A 26,091-nucleotide genomic window follows, 5' to 3' on the forward strand; every position below is an offset into this window, starting at 1 on the left:
ATCTCGTACAATGCTACCACTGTGAAAAATGTTTGTAAATACCAACAAAATTCCAGGTGATGCCAGAAGAATGTAGTTTGTCGCATGCTTGAGTAAAATTATTGAATATGACAAATACAACAAGTGTGACAGGTGTGTGTGGGCCATCCCCAACAATAACGAAAAAAATAAACCACCACGAGCGACCGTGGTTTTCAACACATGGGAAACAAAGATACGTTGGATTTTCTAACGCTCCGACTCCTATTGGCACTGCGCGGTGAGACCGGTACATCCATCATACGCCGATTTTGAGGTTCACGAATGTGAACGGTGAAGGAAATGACAAGCAGTAGAGCCCCACGCGAATACCACAATTTTACCACAGGCAGCGGTAACGTCAAAACAGGACAATTTGTGACTTCCCACGGCAAAATGAGGAACGTTCCCCAAAACCCCTCGTTTTGAGTAATCGGCGCCTAAACGTGAAAAATATGCAAAAATCAATTTTCATTTTGCTAAATTTTTTTAATAGGTTAGGTGTTCTAGATTCCCCTAGCTATGCCATTTGCTCAAGAAAATCAAGCAAAGGTGATAAAAAGGAGGATTTCTGGAGTGAGTCTGTTTCAATCTTTTCTAAAATCTGTAGTGTTCACTTTTTACTCCAGCAGAGATTTTAGCCCTGGAGAAAAGAAGCTATAACGTTCCGAAGCAAGCAAGAAACCGCGCTGGTTTCGAGGTTCACAAATCAGTGTAAAGAAAGAATGTATGGGGAGTCAGTCAGCAGAACCACAGGGCAGGAAATGTCGAAAATTAGAATACTCCAGAAGGTCATCGGTATTGTGGGTGTTTTTCAGTGCAGGAATCATTTCAGGATAGAACCTCTATAATTTGGTTCAGTGCCAGTGTCCAAGCCTGTGATTCTACCTCCATGGTTGGACAAGAAATGGACAAGCACCCTAGCTACGCCGCTGCTATGGCAACACCACCTGCATCAATCAGATTGTTTTTTTTTTAATCGGATACCTAGTCTATTTTCTGGTTCTGAATGGTCAATCTTGTTAAAAGATGTTTCGGTTTCAGACCATTAAACTTTCCCAAACCATCTATGCCTTGTCAACAACCATAGACCTTCTCATGAAAATGTTGTATGGTATCAGCAAGAGTGGGTAAACTCAGCCTGATTGGTTTGTGCTCGTTCCTCTGCACTCATGGTCCTTATTTTTTAGCAGAACCTACGGGGTTTACAAAATGTGGAATAAATTGCCCGACAGAAAAAGCACGTAAAGCCGACCTCACAAGCCAGGGGTGGGAAGTGGGATACTGCTAGACAGGCGTTTCAAGGACCACAAGGCTTCGCTATCGAATCAACAAAGTGGCAACCAACCATCAACGGTTTGTCAGTCAAAATACTCAAAATAGTGATCTGCTGGACAAGGGAAACTTAAAAACCTGGATGGAGGTGGAGGAAGACCAGTGGGAAAGTGGGGAGAGAGGTGTTTCACCAGGGCACTTCATAGAAAATTAGTACAACAGTCACTTTGCAATGCAAGTAACACGTCAAACATTTTTAATTCACACTTGATTGCTGAAAGCATTTTCAATAAACAGGTATATTAATTAACAAGGGAATCTTGGCTTTCATTTTTGACGATACAGCAGCTGCATTTTTTGACAATTGTTATCCTCAAAATATGAATAACACATTTGTGTCTTTCAGTTATGTGGCAAACAATTTAATTTCATTAATTTCATCTGCATAATATATTCATCCTCCGAAAAATAAGAATCTGAACCACACAGCAAGCAAAAGTACAACATACAAAGTTTAAATTCAATTTTAACTTCTCGAACAAAGCAGCATCTACAGTGGTCACATCGGAACTATTGCGGGCAAGCTGGAAACTGTGTAGGCAAGCTGGAAACTGTGTAGACAAGCTGGAAACAAACAGAAAACCGATCTCTACAGAGGATTTTATGAAAAAGTTCATCCACTAGTAATTTGAGCATGGTCAACAGTTAAGGACTTTCTGGATCTGACATCTGTAAACTTAATTGATTTGTATTCACATTTCTGTCGATTGTTCTTCAACAGCAAACAAACAGTTGGGGCAAAAAGTTTACATACACCTGGGGGAGCAAAACGTTTTCCTCGCATTTCACAACTTCAAGATGGGTCACTACTTGATGTACATGGCGTAGGCGTCAAATAGAAAAACCCAGAGACAAATATAACATTTATATTTATATTTACAAAACCAAAGTTTACATACTCCAGCCCTCACATTCAGTGCCACTTTTCTGTATTTTTGGTCACATCTCATATTCAACGTGAACCTCTTTCTGAAGTGTTTTTGAATGACAACAAGGGGTAGATGTAAATTTTCACAAAATGATTTTTCAAATATCAAATGTCTCTGTGTATTTTCAATGGAAGTACGCACTGTGAACATCAAGTTGGGATAAAATTTGTCTGACCTCTTAAAGAAAAAGTTGGCAAAACTACAAAAAAAGCAAGAGATCAAGGGAAACTGAAGGCTACCAAGGGTATGTAAACTTTTTGTTCCAACCACACACACAAATATTACGTTTTATCAGGGAAAACATGGTCTACATGTACGCCTTAAAAAACCGAAAACCTGGATCACTATGGAAAATCAAAAACTGTACAATATATCTGTAACATTTGTAATACCAGTCACCGTAAGTAAACATTATGTGTAGATGGTTACATTACTTTTCAAACAACACACAGTCAAAGTTTGGAAGGCAAAATCCAATTTTGCAGGATATATTTTCCCAAAGCTTGGTGCTCCAGTTCAGCGTGCATCTTTTCCTACAAATGAAATCTGCTGCACAAGAAAAATGAAAATGCCAGTCAGATGTGGTCTGGGCATGTTGGAAGTTCAAACGCCCTAGTTGAAGACAGCTACTATAACTTCTGGCAAAAATGAACAAGACACCATCATGGAGACACACAAAACATGTAGTAGTTTGTGTTTCAAAAAAATATGAACTACTCCTCAAATAGTCTATTCATTAAATCTGGTACTAGACTTTTCTATGGCAAACACACACAATAATCTTCTAGTCTGGGATGTCTCCCGGTCCAGTAAATCCTCTTAGACTTTGATACTGTCACTGGATTTCACGACAGCACTGGAGCACTGCATGCTGTGCTGCACCCAGTCAGCCGACTGACACTTCGGACTGCAGTAGGCTTGCTGGTGGCAGAGGGAACACTCAAACTGGCCAACTAGACCGCACACACACAGCTTGGACTCACCTAGATTACACAAGCAAGATATGTCCAGTGATAGGCTAACATTCTGCCCAATCAGGTCATCTGTTGCATATGTGATCATTTTAGACTAGCTACGTGGGATGGATAAGATTTTCTAAGAAAGACAGAATGACTACACACTCACCGCTCTCCTCCATCCATCGGATCATGACGCAGTCCGAGCGATACACCTCCGTCAGTGACATCTTCTCCTCCTGAGCCTTGCTCAGATTTCCCAGCGCCTCGTTCAGCAGGACGAATGGCCTCCCCTGAAGTTTGCCAGGGAGGACCTGCTCCACGTCCCTCCGCAGGGCAGACAGGCTGCCCACCTTGTTAGCCTGGACAGTGCAGAGTTTCTGCAAGGTGCCGTCTGGATTCTTGACCATCACGAACATCTCAGTGCGGTCCTCAAGTGCTGGGAGATGAACCGTGACAGTAACAGCAGGCAATGAAGTAGTACTCCACTGGTACTCATATACCCGAGTACTTTTACTCGCGGAAATGTGACTTACTGTAATGTCGTACCACACTTAACTTGCATACGAACTCACAGACGTACTCTAGTCCTTTTTTCAGCACTAGATCTTATACTCATGGATATGTCTTCAACTACATAGCTTCTATGCACACACAAGCCCTCCAACACTGAAAATAATAAAGCTACGATGTGGGGGCAAATGACATTTTTCCGTCGCACTATCCGTGTGCTATACATATCACATGCCAACGATGGGAAAGGTCAGTTGAGATTCTGCGAACATCAGGTTGGACACTGGTTATGAGCCTCACACCTAACTACCTGTTCTCATACTGCCACACAAGGCTTGATGCGCACTGGAACTCTACAATACAAGCTATGATTGTTGGGAGCAAGGAAGTATGTGACCATAGCAATGTATAAGGTTTCATAGATGCTGCATGGCTAAACTCTGTGATCTCTAATTGACTTACCTCGCTCTTCCTGGCCGGTCGACTCAGTGAAGCCTGGCGGTAAGGCTGTAGTCTCAATCTCAGGGGTACGCCTCGGGGAATTGGCTTGACTCCTCAGGGCAATCAGGTTGTTGAATCTTGAGGGGGATACAAAGGTGGATACTAATTAGGTATTGCAGACAGTAGCAAATAAGGGTAACACTGGGGAGACCTTTGAGATGCTGTTAGGTGGCATATCCAGCTCTAGGGTCTGGGGGAGGGTGTCACCAGGTGGGCAACTTGCCCCCCAATCACCACTAAGTAGCAGGTGGCCTGATGTTGTGTTTGGCCCCTCCCCTCCATCCACTTCTTGGCTGCACGCACCTGTAGCAGGTCCCTGTGTTCACTGACCTTGTGCTCTATCTTGAGCAAGCCACTTTACACTAAGGATGGAGGATTCATTCCCAATGTCAGTACCTTCAATTGGGCTCTGATGAGCTATTTCCACTTCATGATGGGCTAGGTTGTGCTTATATTGTCTTGTACTTGATTGTTCATAAAGATTGGATAATGACATTTTTTTATTCAATTAAACCTTGTTCAGAAATGCTTGTGTGCATGGAATGCTGTTACGTGGAATGCATATATTTAAATGAGTTGACCCTGTGTCAGAGGTCAACAACTTTTACTGACTATATATACATGTAGAGGCTTAAATTTGTGCGGTAGCCATCTTGCAGGGCAGTTCTTTTGTTCCACGGAGAAACCTCCTTTCTGCATGCCCTGTGGAACAAAAGCACTGGCCTGCAAGATGGCAGCTATGCAAACCCTCTATACACTTCGATGAGATGTTGAGGCAGTATGAGTGTTCCAAGTACTACTGATGCACTTACTCCATGCTCTCTGAATTGTCATCTCCTCCTCCCTCGACCATCATCGTTGGGACCTTATGTGACAAAGAAAAACGGCTGGGTCGACTCCCCTGTTCAGTCAGCTGGACCTCATCAGACACGTGCACTTGTTTTTTCCCTGAAAATACACGGGGGCAAAAAACAAAACCAAAAGCACATTCAATGTGGCATTTTGTGGCAAAACCCAGGTGTTATAGAATTCAATAAATGGCATTTAGTGCTGTAAGTAGGTCTGTCCAAATGACTTAGCAGCAGCTTTGAAGCATGATTCAATGGGAAGTGGCTACCACCACCACCACCACCATAGATCCATACAGGACTTCAGTCAGCAGCCAAGTCAATCAGATGAAGCTTCATTCAGACAACTCAGTTCTGACTGTACTCTGTTATCTTTTGCTCTGTATGAGTTTTCTGTGCACATTAATATCAGTCATGAAAAAAAACTTAACAATGACATTAATACATGAATAACAGCAAGGCCCCTAATATTTACATCTGCGTCTTTGGGCACAGAGGGTGGTCGGAAACATTTTTTTGATGTGCATAACTGATCGATTTATAATCCAAACCTCACCTTTTTGGATGAAAAACTTGTAGATAACCAAGAGGAGCAGTAAAACCATGGCAACAGAGAAGATGACAATCAGTGCAATGGCCCAGCCGGGCAAACCTTGACTGGGGACCTGGAACAACAAATATGAATGAGGACATTGAACCAACTCCTTGATTAAAGGTTAAAGAACAACTCCATTTCAATGCTTGTAATATCTACAGAAGATTTCCACCTCCAAAATGTTTCGCATTTTAATGGAAAATCATGATTTTTGTTATAATATTGAATTTCTGGAGGTGCCTTTTGCTTTTGTTGCTGCAAAGTCAAACTGTCTTAATCCCATGTTTGAAGCCCTCTTCAACGGAAAGGGTTTTATTAATCAGAGAGGGATGTACTTTCTTCAGATGCTATTCATGTAAGGTACAATTCTGATAAACACTCTTGCTCAGGGAAAATGATAACACAAAATCATGTAACCGTGACTCCAACGCAAACGCAAACAACTCATGCTACCAATCTGCTTTCAAATCATTACATCGATTGGTCCGTATGGCTTTCCGTCGACCAACAGGTAGTCATCAGCTTTCAGTTTACGGCCGTCAAACTCAAAGTAGAAGTTTCCTTCACGGATGTCCGTCCACATGGCCTTGAGGGCAGCCTCTACCTCACCCTTCAGATCAAAGGAGACCAGGATGGATCCTGAGGGAGGGGGAGAGACAAGAGGAAATCTGGGCATTAATTTCACCCAGATTATGTTAGTCTATGTGAAGTAAATGTTAATGCTAGGAATACACGTTGAGGCATGCAGAACAGGGAGACTCAGACATGCAACCGTACACCCTTTTGGGGCTGGGTTTTAAGGCTTATGATGGTGTGTGTGTGTGTGCAATCACACACAGCTCCAAAAGGTAGGACTACGTGGATGCACAATCCCATTGCGGAAAGCACACACCATCCTCCATCCTGACAATCTCGTGTCTGATAGTGCCACACATGGCAAGGACTTAGTCCACTTGACATGGAATGGACACACCTTTCTACATCACTAAGGAATGTATTATCTTGAACGTGCAATATCCTGTACAAATTCATTGACAAATCCCACTGAAGTATGCGCTCACCAACCTTTTTGGATCTCAATATTTCCGAGTCTGATGTTGGTATATTTTCTGACAACATAGTCTTCAAATTGACTCTTCAGACGTTCTTCATTCCCTGCCACCACCTGATCATAATCGGCCGGGAAACGTATCTGCAGCCTTTTGGACAGGAGAGCCACCACATCAAAGGCAGCCGAGCTGATGCCAGCCAGTGTTGCGTTTGCTGGATGGGTGACCCGGAAGTCCAAGATCACTCCTGAGTGCAGGCTGGCGATGGTGAGGCTGGTGAAGTTGGCCCAGCCACCGTAGAACGGGATGGTGGTGTTGCCAGATAGTTTGATGGAATTGGCATGTGGGGTTGACAGATTCACTGAGGCAGTCAGCCGCCATGGTTTGGAGGGAGAGCCGAGTTGTGGCAGTATGACACCCTGCAGGAAGCATCACGTGATGAGATTGTTGGAAGAATTCTACGGTGCTATTTGAAAAAGCCGATGGCGTAACCACAGGGGGGCATGTGGCCCCTCATCAACCAAGGTCTGAGTACACTGAAGACCCCCATTTGAAATTTCAAAATTTACACAACTCATACAAGCTGCACTTCCTCTGCTTGAAGTGCCCCTTGAAAAAGTGAGTGTCCCCCAAAGGTCCCCTCTTCAAAATTCTACCCAAGTTACGCTACGGGACAAATGTTTTCCTAAAACTTCCTAAACATTCCCAAGTCACACCAAGCTGGATGTGAATTGTCCAAATGATTTGTCCATTCAAAAATTGGCTTTGAGTTGCATAAAGTTGCACCAAAGTCATTATTTGAAATTTAAACTGGGCTTGTAGGGGCGAAAGCTGGTATTTTGTACCATGGCATATCCAGGCCCACAGTCCAAGGGGCACAAAATGGATTTTTAATTAAAAAAAAACGACTGACCAAATTTATTTTTCCACCCATAAAAGAATCTGAACCATCCAAAAAAATTCATTGCCAATTCTAAAATACTGGCGCTTTCAATTCCATAAAAAAATAATTAAAAAAAATGGTAAATTGTGTCTGCACCAGTGGCAACCTTTCTCCCCCTCCCCCCCGCTGGATACATCGACTGATATTTGTATGCTCACCGATGAATCCACCACGTACACCGAGGGTTGTTGATAAAATGGTTCCCCTTCAAAGGCTGCCTCGGGTTGGGTTCCCATCTCCAGGTGATCAGGGGTGCGGTACTCAATCTCCACCCCTATCTTCTCATTCTCCTTCTCTTCCTCCTCCAGCATCACTTCGTCGTACCTGAGGATGTGAAAAACCACCAACTTGGGGGGTCACCACATCGCCACAACTTACGATGGGTGTCATAACCTCAACTCCCTAGGGGCATGTGGGAATAATATATCACAATGGGTGGGTTGAGGAATGGTAGAGTTACTCGAATAAGATTTCAATATTTGAAATGAGCCTCAAGCTGAACCAAGAGAGGGTGCAATTTTCTTCACTGGTTCACTCAAACCACTATGAAATGCACGTGTTGCGGTCGCATCGCTACCAACAAAATGAACATTCCCGGCCAACACAACTCTTTTCAACCAAAAAGGGGGTGCTTCTGCCCGAGGCAGACTGCCTGCACATTTCTCGCACAACTTTTTGAACAAATGCTCAAATGCAGTACAATCACAAGCAGTAGTACCCTGATTAAACGGTCTAGTTTTCTGAGTGTGATTCCAATAGCGCCCGTCATGTTTTGATACACTTATTGGACTCGGAAATAAGCAAACCATTTCCAGGCCCAAAGTTTATGATTACTATATAGACCTGAAGTTTATGAAGTTTATCTTTCCAACTGATCAAATCATTCCCTTTCAAATTATGGTTTTAATTATTAACTGCTGATTTCTTCTGCATGCTAATTTTCACACAAGGTTTATTCAGCAACAAAAACAAAACAAGTGGTGCATTTCAGATCCTCAAAGGTAAAGTGCCTTTATGAGTGCACATCAGCTGCACGTATCTTTCTGAAAGTGTTTTGTGCATGGATTGAGTTTCAGTTTAAGACACTTTTCAGCTGGGTTTTTTTTGTGCTTTTTAAGTTCCAAAAGTCAATTTTTGATTGACTGAACAAAAAACGCGACTCAATAAATGAATGCACCGATCGATTAACCAAGTGTAAACTGAGTTGCCCTAACAGCGTTAACCAGTTCTTTTTCTTCTTACCGCTTTGATCCCGGGGGGACATCGGGGCTTCCACCTGTCTCATTGGTAGCCCGCACTCCTCCAGTGGGGTCCACCACTGGGGGAGCAGGCTCAGACATTGTCAGACTGATGGGAACACCAAAGTACTTGGACAGCGTCCCCAACTGCATGCCGTCAGCCAGCTGCGATGTCACCCGAAGGAGGTCTTCATAGCCCACCTCTGAGCCAGAGGATCCTGAGGGACAAAGAAAACTCACAACATAACGCAACAGAATTCCAAACAGCTACCTATCATCTTGCAGATAAACACCTGTCGTTTGCAGCTTGCGTGCTCACGTGAAACAACAGTATTGAAAAAAGATAAATAAATAAAACTGATTGTCATTCACAGAAAAGTTCCGACAGAATGTTTATCACCCGAAAACTGTCAAATATAAAATCATAAAACAAATAATCTTTACAGTGACAGTGAAAAAACATAAAATTAGGTAAAACTTTGGTTTATAAATCTAGCATAGCTGATGAGCATGGACTGTTACAAACCCTCAGACAGGCATTAGCGACGACATCATGCATAATCCTGCAATATGCCAATGGATGTGTAGCACATGGTTCCATTACGCATGGGATGGCAAGAACACCCATGTGGGCCAGTCAAACTTAACTTTGAAAGGGTCTGAACTGATGTGCGGACAATGCAAGCCATGAAGCAATATCTTTTCTTTTTTATCCTGACTTATCAGACACAATGCACTTTGGTTGGTAAAAGTGATGCAAAAGAAGCTCCTCTGGTGGAGACGTCACTTTGCTGGCACAAACGACTATGACATGTACGCCTTACAGTCCTGCGGCTACCAACACAACATAATTGACAGTCCCTAGCAACATGCACTCTCTTCGACCGCTGAGGGGTACTTCTGATCAAGGCAGACGGGCCTCAATTATACTCTGACTCTTACTTGTAGTTGTTGGAGCTTCTGTGGTAGCCTCCTCTCCTGGTGGCTCGATCTCCTGCGTCGGCTGTGGTCCAATCTCCAACTCCACTCCAGACTGGCCTTCGGCCAAGCGTCGTCGCCTACGGGTTCCTTCCCGCACCACCTCCACGACCCGGATCTGTGAGGGGTCCAGGTTGAGCAAGCTAGCCAGGTTCTTCACTAGGTTCCCACTCTCGTAGAAGTCATCCAGTGAGACGGCAGGGACACCAAAAGAAACCATGACGACAGCTGTGGTGCGGATCTCAACAGGCTTGGGCCCCTTCACCAGAACCCACAAAGTCTTGGTGTCTCGGTCAAAGTAGTTCTCGCCGTGCACGCCTGAGTCAAGCGAGGGGTTGAACTGGTTGTCCGGCTTCTCTGGGTCTTTGGGATTCCAGATCAGCTCCCCAGAGCTGGTGTCGCCATTGTTTGGGACAACATAGCGATTCTAGGACAGGAAATGTACGCAACTGTCAAAACAAATTTTTATCAGTACAAAACTGACAAAAACATTTAGACATCAGAAAGTTGCTTTATGTTTTCATGCTTTGACATGATTATCTCAAGCGTTAGAGCTATATATATACATGTATAGGTAAAATCAATACTCATGAGAAGTTACACGGCATATGCAGTGTCCTAAAGGAACTTTGGTTGTTGGTTAGGTTAGTTTAAGCCATAGTTCCGGAATTTTTCTCATTTTAAATTATCATACAGTGAATATGATACTTAACAACTACAGTGGAATGCCGCTATACTGAACACCGCTATACCGAACATTCGGCTGTACCGAACATCGTCCTTGGCTCCAAATAATTTGTGCACAGAACCTACCGAACACTATTCAGTTGCCATTTGTAATTCCCGAACGTCAACATGATAAAACAGTCAGTGTTTTTTTATGTTGGAAAGTGACAAGTGGCCATTATTTTCCCAAGAATGAGAAGGGAGAGCCACTAGTTGTCAACGGTATTAAGTGGACACTGGTTTTGCGACTCCACATGATTGGGTGTGGAAGAAAACCGCACGTATGTGCACGGTGGCATTGCACTAACAATAGTCTAAAGAGGGCGCCGCTGATACACAAATCAACCAAGATTCGCCACAGCATGCATCAGAGATCAATCTTGAGCGGTAGTTCCATGTCTTTTAGGATAAACTTGATATCAATTTTTTGACTCAAGTTTAAATAAGAAACAAAAATAATTAACAGATACATTTCTCAAAACCTTAAACTTGAATGCAACGGCAAAACATCACGAAAACAATGAACCATGGTACCGGCAAGAGGGTGCACTTTGGTTAGACAAGAGAGGGCGCTATTCAACATGGCAACGAAACGTTCGGCGGTTAAATTCGCTATACCAAATGACCGCTGTAGCGAACATTTAGCGTGGACCCCCGTCTTGTTTGTTATAACGGCATTCCATTGTATTTATTGTCTTAAATGTGCAAACATAGAATAACATCGCTGCCAACATCTTACATGTTTGGACAAAAATGGACACTGAGGGTTCCTCAGTTGATTAATTTACACTACAAGATTCTCTGTAAATGCCTCTAACTCAAAGTTATGACTCTGACTCAATGTGTTTAGTTCAGTCACATGCTTGGTAACCTTTTGCCCCAACAATCAAAGCAGCTCACTTGGTAATAGACGTCTAAGCGTGCTGGCTTCATATACCAGACGCCGACCACCACTGCTTGGCTCTGGTCAGAGTTTAGCAGGTGAAAGCGCATGCCCTGGGGGTTGGTGCTGGTGAAGTACACCTCGTATTCCTTGCCAGTGGCCACCAAGGTGTAGAAGGTGCTGATGCGCTCCTGGCACGTGTACCTGTACAGCAGCAAAGACAGCCAACGTTCCATTCCATCCATGACACTCCATCCTACTAAAAATCAGGCTCGAGGCAATTTTTTTCTGTCTCGTTTATTTTTGTTTGCACTGGATGTATCACTCAGTTTGGAATATTCATAAATGAGCGTTATATGGGGGATAAAGGTTAGGTTTGATCACTGATTTGGAATTGTGGGAGGGCCTTAAACTAACAGACAGATTGTGATGACTTTGAACTCATGTTGTTAGGTTTGGTCACAGTTTAATGATGACAGCCTTCATGTACATGGACCACAAACACTATTATGCCATCCTGTGTCTGGTATTATGCTGTAAGACGGAATTGCATTGCACTCAAACAAGGAATCAAGAGGCAAATTAAAAGAAATTCTCAGAGAAAAGAAAAACAATTCCGGTTTTTATGAAATTTGTTAGTATATGCTGAAGGCACGAACTTTAACAGAAGAAATGAGGAACATGTTGCGAAAAGTGTCAACTCAAGCAAATGAGTGGGGTGGAGTCAGGGGTAGATTGACCTCGCAGGTAACTGGGCTCCAACTTACCCATTGCACCAGCCGTGATCCTCGGGCCCGTTGACCAAGTCCACGTAGCTGTCGGTGTACATGGCCAGCGGCGTCAGGCGACGGACTTCGGTGTCGTCGTCCATGCTCTCCACCACCAGCATCATGTGGTCGATGCCGTGGCACTCGTAGGCCTGCCAGTCTGCCTTCCACTCGCATTCGTCTTCCTGACCCCGGTAAATGCCTGCAGGGAGAGACAGCACAATAGACCAGTAATTTTAGCACCTGAAAAAAATCACCAAAAAAAAGGAAAAACAAATTCCTGCTTTCAGGCACCTGTAACACTCTGTGGCTTTCGCCTAGGCTGACATCGCTACTTTGCTCACAACTTGCATTAGCAAAAGAACAACAAAAAGGCTTTGAAAAATCTTTAGAAATGGAAATATAAAGACTGAAAAAACTCAAACAGGACCCAAGTTGTCTCCTAAACACCTGATATTTGGTAGGCTCTTTTGACACACTTTTTGCGCACATTTATACTTGTCCTCTATGCAGGAAAAGTACATGTAGGCTACACAACATCCTCATGCATGAGTGTATTGAATAATTCAAACATTAGAAATTGTTCACGTTTTTTTTCTTCATAATTGATGCTCCCTGTACTGTGATGACAAGCGGGGAAGGCACTGTTCAGTTTCTATGTTTTACTGCTCAAATTGTGAACCCAAATTTGGTAAATTGCAAGCATTTCTGAGATAAGGCCACTCGGCCTATGGTCATGAACAAGTTTTACACAACCATAAATCACCAGAGAAAAGGAAATTCAGGGCAGCAATATAAAAAGACATCAAGCAGTTTCTTATGCACAAAAATGCAATATTTGAGACTTAATCCCTGGGTGGCATCACAGGGTTGCTAAGGAATGTGGACATTAGCATTAAAACATAAAAACCAAAAAGCTAGCAAAATACCTTTCAATAAACCAACAAAAAGAACGGAAAATAAGGTTCAGTGAAACTCAAAGGTACATTCTCAAAGGTTGTAGGAAGGTAATTGTGTTGCATGACTTCAAGGCACAACATAGGCTTCACACATTTATGTTTTCTTTTGTTCACCCTTATTTGGAGCCTTCTCATCAATAGGAATTCGAGATCCATCTAGTCTGGTCAGCATGGCCTTGGGAATGCGGTAGTCGCCCAGGCCGCGCCGCGGGTCACCGTCCCACTCAAACTCCGACTGGGGGATGATGGTGCCGGGAGAGCCCAGCAGGCTACCGTCCATGTCACGGATCATGGCCTTCTTCATTCCATCGCAGTCCATGTCGACACAGTCCGAGGGGTTCACCTTGCTATCAACGCCAAAATTAATGTAGACATCACCCACATTTTAGCGACATTACTCGATAAAGTCACTCTTGAGGACACACAGTGATGCATTTCAGCAGTGCTTAAGTACAAGCCTTTGCCTTTTTTGCTCATTTTAAATAATACTGCACAAATAATTCAAACTCTCGTTATTCACTTTGGGTAAATGAACAAACTTGCATCGCTAACCAAGCCAGAGGAACCGATCTTCTCTGGTTCACCTGAGCAAGTCTGTGATTTTGTTCTCTCTAAAATGTTAGAGGACTTCATCTTTATTTCAGGTCAATGCAGTCAACAGTTTGTAGCAGTTCTTGTATTACTAAATATTTTTCTCCTCAAAAGTTCTTGGAAATGCTACTCATGTGGTGCTTGGAATGTTTCACAGACACAAAGAGTGATATCCCAAATCGATAAGAATGGAGTGACTCATTAACGCAAGTCTGGAGTGTTTCTGAGTGACATTCACACCTCCTTCACACCTACCCAAGGCTCGGATGATGTATGAATATTTTCCGCTCCTCGGCCACCTCCTCCATCTTGATCCCCGAGGTGATAAGAGGATGCATGGCATTCTGGCTCCCTGGGTTGGTCATGATGGCAGCATCGGTCCGCTTGCAGTGCTGGCCGAAGCCCCTGAAAATCACATCTGTTTGCCACATCGTAACAAAACGGTAAGCATTTTTTGGTGAAGATGACACTGACCATGAAGGGCCAAGCCCATGCCATGGAGTTCACATTGGAACAGGTTCCTCATGCCCAACTGCTTCATTGGTGGATCTGGTGGAAGTGGGCCATATAGAGGCCATGGCACATCCAAGGAGTTTCAAAATGTTGCTTTTTGAACACATGTGAGACGTGCCATGAGCCTTAAGTATCCTCCCAGACAAGGATATGGACAACATTTGAAAAGCTTCTGAGGGAGAAATTCTGAAATAAACCCAGTCATGGAAATGCACTAGCGATACCCTGTTAATGTGCATTTTAACAGATGAAACTCCATATTTATTCACCAAGTAGGCAGGATGCAATGAAAAAAAAATCACTTTAGTGGTGCCTTAATCTCTGATGGCAAACGTACAGAGATATACATGCATGTAGGTTTGGGACATGTACACAATGTCTGTGAAGATCGATGGACTGTGTGCACTGAACTTCAACTCTGTAAACGTACATGGCCTGCTCATATCCTTCTGCAGTAAGACCTCACTGATGCATCTCAAAATATGAAGTTACGGTGAGAAAAATTGTACAAATGCTGAACAAACGCGTCTCGAGCTTCAGTATGAGGAGTGTTAGGTTTGAATAACTTGGCCAAAACGTCTTGTCTCTTTCAAAATCTTGTTTACCAGCCCAAAATAATGTAGTCCCTCGTTGGTCAATATGCATGCTCAATCAAAACAAAAGCAGCAAATTGCAGGAACTGAGACCTGACGGCAAATTCATCCCCTTCCCCCCCAAAATAAACACTGTGGCTGTTTCGGGTTTCGACTTACTGTGGAGCTCGCTCCGACCATTGATGGTGGGATAAAGATGGGCTTGGTGATGAGGATGCGACATTGAAGGTGCTAAATTCCCCCCCTGGACAAAACTGGCCCACACAAATCCGGAGTGGCCTTTACCGGGGGCGCGAGGGCTCCTCGTCATTCCGCTCTGCTGGGCATTCTCGGGTGCAACCTGAAGAGCGAAAGGGGCAGAGGAGGGGAGGAGAAAATGCGAAAAGTACGATGAAAGTTGGGAGAGCTGTTATATTTGTCAGGCAGTGACATCCTGATGGCCTGACATCATATTGTCACTATTTCCAAGAAATAACAATTAGAATCTTATGTAAAGAGGATGCAGTGGCGTGGCTAGGATATTACTAATGTGGGGCACAAGGGGGCACCAGCATCTTATGGGGGGCACCAGCTTTCAGCGGTGTATTTTGGGGGGGGGCAAGCTTTTGTTAGCCTAGTTTAATATCGATTAATTCATCTTTTTTTTTTAGTGGGGGGAGGGGCACCTGGGTGGCACTAGGAATTTGTGGGGGGTACATGGCCCCCAGGCCCCCCATGGCTATGCCTCTGAGAGGGAGACAGGATTTGTGACTTAAATCCATGACCTAATGCGGCCGTTTCACAGTAGTGCGCCACCAAGAGTTTGCAATGCGTTGGCCAATTACAATGCGCGAAAGTTGTCGACCCAATGCGCGTTTAGAAAGGGTCGACAAATTTCGAGCGTTGTAATTGGCCAACGCGTTGCAAACTCTTGGAGGCGCCTTATTGTGAAACGGCCGTATTGGTACTCTTAATGGGCCAGTTCGTTATTCCAACAGTACATGCTCAAAGTGAAGCGTATCCCAGATCATTTGGATGCAGATAAGAGGTCTGCCTACAACTGCATACAGAACACATAAAAACAAAGCTCACATCATTATCTAACGGTATTCTTCAAGCTTTATTATAGGAGACCGAACGAATAGCAAACTTACAGCATCCGCCCGGCAATCGAAGGAATCACTGACGCCAACAATGAGGGAATTCTCCATCCGGACGGAGACATCCCCGGTTTGATGCCTAAGTGGATTTGGGCCAATCACCAGGGGCAGAACGGCCATCTTGTTGTCCACCAGCGTCAGGTCTGACATGATGATGCTGGATCCGATCTGATTTGTAATTTCAAGGTCATGGTCACAGAGACTTTTAAACTGGTCACAAAGACTACTTCAAAATGTACAACTCGGCAGAGAGTTATTTACGGGGGCTAAGGTAGGGTACTGAGAAAGCCAGATCACCGTCACTCTCTATGGAACAATTTAAAACAAACTTAATTTACTGAGGGGTCTGATGCCGTGAGTATGGATCCAAGACTCTCCTAACATGGCAGGACCCCCTTCCAAACTGAAGGCAGGAAATTAATGAATGGATTGTCACGTTCTTCAACTGTGTTCCACTCTCTTAAAAGAATTAGTAAGGAGACTTTGAAAATTCCGACATTTAAACAGTTTTTCCAAAAGTTGTCAGTCAAATGCCTTGAAACATTTGCCACTGTCGAGTACTAGATGAGAACAGCACTAACTATTCTCCATTCTACAGAAGTTGGTCATGCTATAATCAAACCAGTATTCAGACTAGGACTTGTTCTGACATCGAGTGACATTGGCACAGGATTGATACTTGACACTGAGAGAGCCAGGCAACGGGGATAAAATCAACTGAGGCACATTTTCTGTGATATTGTTGTGAGGCATTTTTCCAAACCGTCCAAACATTGCAATGGCCATTCTGACACCAAATTTTATACATGTAAGATGTCATGTTCTCTGGAATGTTCATTTTTTTCCAAAATGGTTGTAACGCTGCCCCTGACTTGTTATCAATTCATGCCAGCCAATACATATGAGCGTGTGAATCACATATGACCCTGAGAACATACCCACACATTGATCTGAGTTAACTTCACAAATGTACTCATTAGGGAAGTCTTTACATGTGTTAAACATTAGAAAGATTGGAATTTATATTGCTGAGTCTCAATTTGGAGTAAATTCTCATCCTCCAAGACTGAGAAGGTCCATGCCAAAATGTCCATTCAGGGTGTTTGTTTTCGTGGCCTTGTCACTTCAAAAATGCTGTACCTGGGCATAGATCCCAAAGTCCCAGCTTTTGTACACCAAGAAGTTGGCAATCTTGGTGCACCCTGGTTGCCCGGTCCTCAGCTGGTAGACTCCCCGCAGTGTTGAGTGAGCCACGTTGCCAAACCATTCTGCCTCAGGGCTGGGTGCGGCGGAGCAGGCCTCGCCTGAAGTCTTGAAGGCCACCCGCTCCGAGCCGGCCACCGTGTTGTTGACCATGACCACTTTGCCTGCCTTCTCCACCTCGATGCCCCCAGTCCAATCTGCATTGTGCTCCTCATAGCGGTCTTGGTAGGTCCCCGGGAAGACGACGAGGGCCACCAGGTTGTGGATGAGCTGGTTACCATTGCCCCATATAATCACACCTTTGAAAAAAAGTTTAAATATTATCAGAGTTTAAGCTTCTAACTATAGTAAAAACCTCCCAGACTGGGCTTAAAAATGTAAAACAGTCCAAAAGAACAATTCACCAAGTTTTAATATATCAAAACACCAAATAATTCCCACTACTAGGAAATACTTAATGAGAGAGCAATCCTCTTTAATGAGGCAATTTTTCTTTTAGATGAGAATGTGGCACCCAGCAAGGGTAACTGTGATTGCAACATCTGGCTGCCAGTGTGCATGGTAAGCATTACATAACACCTGAATAAATCCACGTGCAAATTTGATTGGTGGGTTGGGGTTGCCGTGTCGCGGATCGTTTGGTACCGTTGGTTTATACTAATTTGTCACACACTGTCCTGCGTGCACGTCTGGTGCGCACAGATAGAATGCTGCAATGCCTTCGTACGTGCTTCAGACGCAGTGACGGCTCTAATTCGCACCAACGTACAAAGGTTCAAGTGATGGCGATAAACATGAAATATCGGTACCATTTGGTCTTCTGTCAGAGGAGGAAATTTCTGAACTCACAAGTAGTGGTCATATTATGTGATCGAAAGAAACCAAGCAGCTTGTCAAACAATTAAGCAAATTGTGAGAGGCACATGCACAGGGAATATATGTTTAAGGATCAACTAAAGTGAAAGTGTGACAAATTTGCATTTCATTATTACTTTGGACTGACGAAAGCCAAACAGTGATTTGTTCACAAAGTTTACAAATAATCAACTCAAGTGTTGTATAAAACAAATAATCAATGTTAATGAGTGCAGTGGTGAGAATGATTCCAGGAAGTGACAGATTAAATGCTCTATTCCACATGAAATGGTTCTTTCCATTGCACTCACAAACATTCATTATTTATATAATATTCAGTATTAAAAGCAGTGTATCTGCCCCAACATGGAGCATCATCTCACTGGCAAACAAATGGACAGGTTGATGGGCATTGTCTCAAGTGGGCCAAGGATGGATCAAGAACCCAATTTAGTGGAGCCAAACTTGTTTTTTGGGGGGGCCCAAAATATTTGGCATCACTTTCAGCTAACCAACCTTTTAGGCCATTCCTGAGGGTTAAAGCTACATTTGGATGTTCTTTACATGCTTTTCGAGGGAAGGAAAACTGATGCTAGCTTTCTCTTTGATATTTGTTCAACTCCCCGTTTTGGATCCTCTTGGGTGAGGTTGCACCATGACCCCGTTGCCCCCCCCCACCCCGATCCATCCTCAAACTAGGCACATATGTGGAGACTGCACATTCCGAAGTAAACTGGTTGTGCATGCTCAGTACATCTCATGCTAACATGTGCAGAAGTTTTTGGCGCGCCCAATGAGTTCCCATCACACGCCATCCCTTGCCCTCGCTCTCGCTCAGCGTGGACAGCTGATCATTTTGTGACACATAACCAGCACGTACTCGGTCCCACCGTGTGATGTATCACGTTGTCCTTCACGAGTAGTCCGTCGGTTCCGAAGACGCCGATGGCCGGACTGAATCCGTTGTGGAAACTGCATCCCTTGACGTAGGAGGGTAACTTCTCGGTGACTCGGCCAATGTCCAGGTAGGCCAGGGAGTAGCGAGGGTCAAAGCTGTCTGACCAACCCAGCTGGCCCGTGTGGAAGAACTGGACATTAGATATTCGGGCATACCCTGTAGGACAGTGGTAAACAGATTGACTTGTGCTAGACATCCACAATCAATCCATGGCCAATTAATGAGCTCTCACATACCTTCAGATCCAACAATTCTGCGCAAGCACACGATTCCTCAATCTCATTTTATGACCCTCCTCCAAAAATCTGAGGCAAATTTACAAACAAATTCCATTCATTTTGAACTAAATCAATAACCTTTAGGAACAAGGGCCATTTTCCTCTCTCCTGTTATAATCAATAACAGAAAAGAAACATACTATCTTTTTTGTGTCAATCGTCAGTTTTGAATGCTCGCATTAAACCAAGGAGCTTTGTCATGTGATGTCTCAACCGAAATTTAAAAGCTCGTCTCATGTCAATAGCAAAATTAAACATCAGTGGATATGGGTGCATTTTTAGTCATTCTGTAATAACAACTTTGACAACTCTGCTCAAATCTAGCTCTGTCCCCTTCTGTCGACAATGATAGAGGACTGGATTTACCTTTGTATTCAGTTCCACTCTGGAAGAATCTGCCCACTATGACGCGAGCGCCAAATGACTCCTTGAAGAGAAGATCATAATCGTTGCCTTCTATCTTGATGTTACGAGTCAGTAATCCGACCTCGGCAGCCAGGGTGTAGTCAGCGGTATAATCAGCTGGTTGGACAGATCGAAGAGGGAAACTTTTATCTACCGGTGAGGATTATCTGAGGTTCCACTGAATACTGCATGTGCAGGCAATTGTTCAAAATAAAATCAAAATGCATTTCAGTTCCATTTCAGACACAAATGACGGAGTATGTACATGCAGGTAAAAGTTGTGCTTGATACAAAATCTCTAGAACATGAAACATAACATCAAATGAAAATCTAAACTCGGAGAGGATAAATGGACATCTAGACATGTTCAAAATTTTCATATTTAAATTTGTCTCAAAATTAGCCATCACTGCACTTACAACAAGGGGGTTGAAGGCCAGGTTTACCCCTTGAATAGATAGGCACTGGGATAAAATGAGTGCACTAAGGGTGGCCATCTTGTATTGGTTCTGATTACTACAATTCCTTTCAATGGTTGTGAGCTTTTGTTTCTCTGTATTATGACATATTTGTACAGATTTTACAAAAACCGCATATATGGTCGTTGCAAAAATGCTTTTGAGCATGGATTGGTGAAAATGCCCACTCTCACCCACAACGAGCACTGCTCTTCCACTGATATGGAGCGCTGTCATCCACTGATGACATTAAAACACAATTTGCAACTTTGTAAATGTACCAAGAATGGACATCTTGCATGCACATGAAATTTCAGAACTATTCGTCAGTGAACACCTGAGATAGGACAGGGAGGTGCAACGGTGGAATGTTTCAGAGTGTTCTAAAAATGCTTTTGCTCAACCAAACTGACTGTCTTCAACATATTTCACTCACCGACATGCCTATATGCAAAGCTCCCATTGATCTGGAAGGTAGACGTATCAGTGACGGCTTCAATTTTGAACGTCTCCGTCTGCCAGGCTTCGTAGGAGGTGGCTGCTACCACGATCTCGTCACCTACCTGCCAGTCAGTCTGGTCCCTGACGGTCAGGGTAGTGTCTCCTGGGGAGACGGTGGCGGACAGTTGGGTCCAGTAGATGCTGCGATTTTTGCCGTGGATGTCCAGGCCTCCAAAGACGCCTGATGACATATCAGGCAAAACACAATCACACAGTCAATCAAAAGTCAAATCTCAAGCCTATCCAGAGATCAATCACAAGTCAAAAACAGGTTCATCACAGGTCAATCACAGTGCTAGTTACAGTCAATTATCAAGTCGAGTCAGTCAGAAGTCTGCCATATGTCAATTACAAGTTAAAGGTTACATCACAAGTTGATCACAGAAACAACCATGGGTTATTCAAAGCATAAATTACTAAGTCAATCTGGTCTGAGCCAATTTGGCTCATCAGGTTGGTGTTTATCTCTGGTTTCTTGGAATGAAACGGCTGAAAATATTTCTATTCCCCCTGGATGGGATGCCAGTCCATCACAGGTTGCTTCCCAGCTAATGCTGGTACCCATTTATACTCCTGAGTGGAGAGACGCAAGCAGGGGTGAAGTGGCTTGCCAAGGGCCACAACATACTGCCAGTAGCTGGATTCGAACCTCCAACCCTATGATTGCAAGCCACAGACCCTTACCACTTGGCCCCATGCCCCCCTTGGTTTAATCACAGTTAAGGTAAAGGCTAAATCACAAGTTGATCAAAGGTCAACCATGGGTTAAAAACAGTGTCAATTACAAGTCAATAAGTAAGTCAACCCCAAGCCCCAAACTCTGGCTACATATTGTGAAGTTTCTGTGACAGTGATGGAGCTTGAGGGTCTCGTTTTTGGAGACTGAACCCGTGATTCATCATGACACCAAAGTTGGAGACTCGTGCCCAAAATGTGAAATCAATTTGGTCTCCCCAGGGGGCCCAACAACAGATGGACATTTGGAAATTGCCAATTCCTGTGTGAGTGGACTCCTATACAATCAGAGAAACGGACCGAGAGCCTTGGATCCCAGGTTGGGTCCAGAGGGTAGTGAAATCTGCTCAGTGAAGTGGTGTCCATTCAGCAGGATCTTCATCTCATGTTGGAAGGGTCTTTCCTCCGAGTACCCAATGACCAGCCGGCCGCCCTGGATCAGGATGTAGGTGGCCTCCAGCTTGTTGTCCTGGGAATCTTCAATCTCCAGGCCGCCGTAGATGACGAGCTTGTTCATGACGGGGAGTTGGACGTCTGCCAACATCCAGACCGCTGCAGCCCAGAAAAGAAAACAGTTTGGTTTGCTTTGGTTTTATTTGGCACAGACCTTGAACATGTACAATGAACATCAGCCTACACAAAAAGAAAAAATGGAACAGGAAACAAATCTAAAGCAGTTACAGTAATATAGAAAGGAAATGGAAACAGTCTGGTGCCAAGATAGACTACAAAGGCCGATGGCGTATTGCCAGTTGGGTCCAATATGGGCCTGTGCAATCCAAAATGTAAAGAAAATGCATCCCGGGGTAAAACAACAACACTGTGCACACAAAAACACTACAACATTACTGCACACCAAGAACTTCAAAAAATTAAGCCCAAGAGAAATATAAAAGGTAATTCATTTAAAATGGGGCATGATGTGTGCCAAATATTTAAAATGAGAAAAAATGTCACAGTGTGAAAAAGAAACAATAGTGTTGACGTTACTGTGAAGGACTCAAGAGGAAGAAATTTATTAAGAGAGAATCAATCACCTCTATCTGAAGCAATTTTGTAGCATTCTGAAGGCACCATCCTTTTTTCTAGACTTCGATTCCTCCATGGATACAGGTCAATTATGCAGAATTTGCATATTTGAGGAGATGCTTGCTTGAAGGATTACACCACCATAGAGCTGGGTTATTTTGGACCACCTCACGGCTGTGTGTGTGTGGGGGGGTGCATGATAGCAGATTCCAACCCCAAACAACTCAGCTATCACATCACTCACCAATTTTGCATTTTCCACATGTGTACTATCAACCAGGGAGCCTATCAATATCTGTTTTACAACTCACTGGGCTGTATGATCACGTCTGCCCCGTCGGCTGGCAAGCTTCCACTCTCCCAAGCACTCGCGTTGGACCACCGCCTGAAGTCATCTGGCTTGTTGTCCGGGGGCGGTTGAGGAGGAGTGGGCAGACAGTCCTTGTAGAAACAGCTGTAAAAGTTGGGGTGGACGTCACGGTTGATGGGAGCTAACTCGCCCTTGCCAGATACTGAAAATGTTCAGGGGGAATGAAATAAGTTTCACAGATGGAAGGCTTTTGAGCATCATTGCAGAATATTTGAACGCCTATTCCTCCCCTAAGAGACACCTATTTATCTAAAACCTTTGTTAACAAACCCTCGAAAGGGATGGAATATCAAAACTAAATTTCGTCCCACTTGTAGTTATGTCTGGCCATGGCTTACAAACATGACACCTAGGTTTTAATCTGTGAGAGGCACTTGGAGGGCCTACATGTAATTGTACCGAAGGGTTGCTGGCAGTCAATTGCCTGTCCCTCAGAGTTTCAGAACAACAAGCTTTTCTTTGTCTTAAAAAAAAAAACAAGGGGGGATGTATACCAAGACACACTCCTTGATGACGATTCTGTCTCAAAGGGGGGCATTTTAGGGGAAACAAGATTCTGTCTCAAAGGGGGGCATTTTAGGGGAAACAAGATTCTGTCTCAAAGGGGGGCATTTTAGGGGAAACAAGATTCTGTCTCAAAGGGGGGCATTTTAGGGGAAACAATCTTCCTCCCCCCCTCCCTCTGTCATGCTTTTCTTGAGTTCACAATTCTAGACCTGTGTCAAACCCAAACCACTAGGGTCTTACCAAGGTATGTCACAGTTTTGGTGTCACCTTCATAGCTCATGTCACCATTCTCGTTCCCGTCATATGTCAAGACATCGTCTGTGACGTTCTTGAACTGACCATTCATGGCGAAGCGGTCAGGAGTCTGAGTGAGTCTGTGGTTGACTAGCACGTAGTCTCCATCCAAGTAGCCGTAAAACACCGCATCATACGTAATGTTGGTGACGTGCTCTACATCCTGGAAGGCCAAGTTATAAGTGTCTCCCTGGATGAGGGTAATCATCCAGCCGTTGGGGTGTGTTAGGCGCTTCTCAGCAAATGGCGCCACGGTGGTTCCATGGGCATTAGTGAACAGTGCCGCTTTGTACACCAGTGAGGACGGCAAGGCATTGTTGAAGGACAGTCGGCGGAGACGGATGGTGTCATCGCACGTTGATCCAGGCACGTTGCCAAAGCCGTATTTTGCCTCCTGCTTACAGGCACTTGGGGGAAGGTTGGGGTTGCTCGGGAGAACTAGGTGATTGGGCGATCCCGTCAGAGTGCCGTCCAGGTCCTCGAACCAGCACTCGTGTTCCCACTTGAAAGATGCCCTGTTGGGTGAGTTGAAGAACTCCAGTCTCTTGAGTCGCACTGACTCACCCCCTTGGTACTGTCTGCATTTGGAGCAGTAGGCCAGCGTGGCGCAGCGCTCCTGGTCAAAGTTGATAAACTTGGCTCCATCTACAGTCAGGCCCTCCAGCTGCGGACCGTTGACGCCGGCCACGGTGCACTTCTCGGCTTTCTTGTCCTCGGATATCTGGCTGTGGCCAACCACCACCAGGTCCTTGACTAGGGCCCCGCCGTCACCCCATGGAGCGTTGATCCGCTGGTATTCCACCCCTGCCATGTCGGCATCTGAGACCACAAAGTCATGGAACTGGATGGCCCCGACAGCCACGGCCTCGGCACCTCGCTCTGTCTCCCAGGCATACAGGGAGTAAAACTTGGCTGGTTCATCCTCTGTCGCATCGCAGCCGCCGCCCTTCTTTGGATGATAGGAGGGGAACACCCACAGACCGTACCAGCCCTGGGTATGGGCAGAGTTGTTGCGGAACTCTCGAAGTGGGACATTGCGGGGACAGATAGTGGTAGTGAATGATGGGCCTCCTGGGTGGGCGGGCATGTTGTACCAAAAGCCAAAATGTGAGCCCCCGGCTGCTGCATTGTGACGGACGATGTTGTCTGGGTTGGTGACCCAGAAGGCAGCCGGGGTGATGTCCACGTTGAGCAAGCTGCTACTGGGGCGGACAAAGACGCCCAGGTTGTACTGGATGATGTTACCTGTCTCGATGCCGTCCTCCATGAAGAAGGCATGTCCCATGACCTTGTAAGCCACGTTGTGCTCCACCAGGAGATTGTGCACCCCGTGGATGGTGACAGCACGGTTGAACGTGTTGTGGATGCCACACCCACGCACGTACGATCCTGACAGATCGCCACTCATGTGGAAGTGGATTGGGTAGCGGCCGAGACGGAAGCCCTGGCCAGCGTAGGTGACCTCCACGTATTCGATGTGACCAGTCACAAGGTGCTCATCTGGCTTTACAGCAAAAAACATAATCTGGGAACCAAACTGATCGCTGCCTGTTTCCTCACCAAACTTCCCCAGGAAGCATGTTTGGCCTGCAAACTGGCCTAGAAAACATGGAAAGAAACTGAAAGTGTTGAGCATTTTTGATGAGTAACAAATTCATTTGTGTGGTTACAATTCAGTCTGGAATCTTTAGACAAAATGCAGCATAGGACATGATTGAGGACTTATTGAAAAAATCCCAAACTCAGATCATTTCAAATCAAACCCAGGGCAGGCTGACTGGCTTAACACTTAAGACCACTTCCCTGCAGTGATCACACTGACAGACCGACTAAACAACAAACTCCCCCGACATGCATCTATAGACAGCTTTTAGACTGGTTACTGAAGTACAATATAATGGAGGTCATGGTACTTACCAGTGTCAAAGTCTTCTGGGCATTCCTCGTATTCCTCAATCCATTCTTCCTGCACGGATCCGCGGACTTTGACGTTACGTGTCAGAAGACCCACTTCTGCTCTCATCTCCAGAGTGACGTCATCTATGGTCTGTGTTATGCCGAAGTGGTCGTACTTCAGGGCTGGCGTAAATGTAAGCTCGGTTCCATTGGATGACACACCTGTAAGAGGACAAAATTCCTCAATTGCTTGATTTCAAAACTGGATCAGAAAAAATACTCTTCCCTAAACCCGATGTAAAATGAAAGTCCCCTCATCGACAGCAAAGTGAGAAGTCCTGTACAACTGCTTAATATGAAATAAGGCGTCAAATGTAGAATATTTACTTATTATTTTTTAACCTGGGTAAATCCAAATTTGTTTTTGGCTCAATACAGTAATACAGTGTTATGCAAACATTAGCCAAATATGAAAACTCACAGGGCTGATGAGTTGAACAATATTGCACTGGCTTTCTAATCCAAAAC

At 44.5% G+C, this 26,091-nt stretch overlaps 1 protein-coding gene across 1 annotated transcript in view; it reads right to left on the reverse strand.

Moving 5' to 3' along the window:
• Positions 1-1,519: 1,519 nt before the first annotated feature.
• LOC110981271 (fibrocystin-L-like) overlaps positions 1,520-26,091 on the reverse strand; it is a 71,131-nt gene continuing 46,559 nt past the window's right edge. The window contains exons 42-65 of the mRNA XM_022238696.2: positions 25,585-25,785; positions 23,614-25,266; positions 22,808-23,008; positions 21,768-22,019; positions 20,668-20,913; positions 19,735-19,890; positions 19,013-19,246; positions 17,215-17,576; positions 16,069-16,242; positions 15,095-15,275; positions 14,085-14,247; positions 13,353-13,585; positions 12,280-12,481; positions 11,530-11,716; positions 9,868-10,330; positions 8,930-9,143; positions 7,846-8,011; positions 6,761-7,163; positions 6,171-6,334; positions 5,657-5,765; positions 5,065-5,200; positions 4,214-4,329; positions 3,408-3,677; positions 1,520-3,265 (exon numbers count right to left, since the gene is read on the reverse strand). Coding sequence (XP_022094388.2) covers positions 3,102-3,265; positions 3,408-3,677; positions 4,214-4,329; positions 5,065-5,200; positions 5,657-5,765; positions 6,171-6,334; positions 6,761-7,163; positions 7,846-8,011; positions 8,930-9,143; positions 9,868-10,330; positions 11,530-11,716; positions 12,280-12,481; positions 13,353-13,585; positions 14,085-14,247; positions 15,095-15,275; positions 16,069-16,242; positions 17,215-17,576; positions 19,013-19,246; positions 19,735-19,890; positions 20,668-20,913; positions 21,768-22,019; positions 22,808-23,008; positions 23,614-25,266; positions 25,585-25,785 — 6,650 coding nt within the window. The 3' untranslated portion in view covers positions 1,520-3,101. The remainder of the gene's footprint in view (positions 3,266-3,407; positions 3,678-4,213; positions 4,330-5,064; positions 5,201-5,656; positions 5,766-6,170; positions 6,335-6,760; positions 7,164-7,845; positions 8,012-8,929; positions 9,144-9,867; positions 10,331-11,529; positions 11,717-12,279; positions 12,482-13,352; positions 13,586-14,084; positions 14,248-15,094; positions 15,276-16,068; positions 16,243-17,214; positions 17,577-19,012; positions 19,247-19,734; positions 19,891-20,667; positions 20,914-21,767; positions 22,020-22,807; positions 23,009-23,613; positions 25,267-25,584; positions 25,786-26,091) is intronic.

Source organism: Acanthaster planci, linkage group LG13, assembly GCF_054643075.1.
Source record: "Acanthaster planci isolate LZ-2023a linkage group LG13, COTS_SCS, whole genome shotgun sequence".
NCBI lineage: Eukaryota > Metazoa > Echinodermata > Asteroidea > Valvatida > Acanthasteridae > Acanthaster > Acanthaster planci.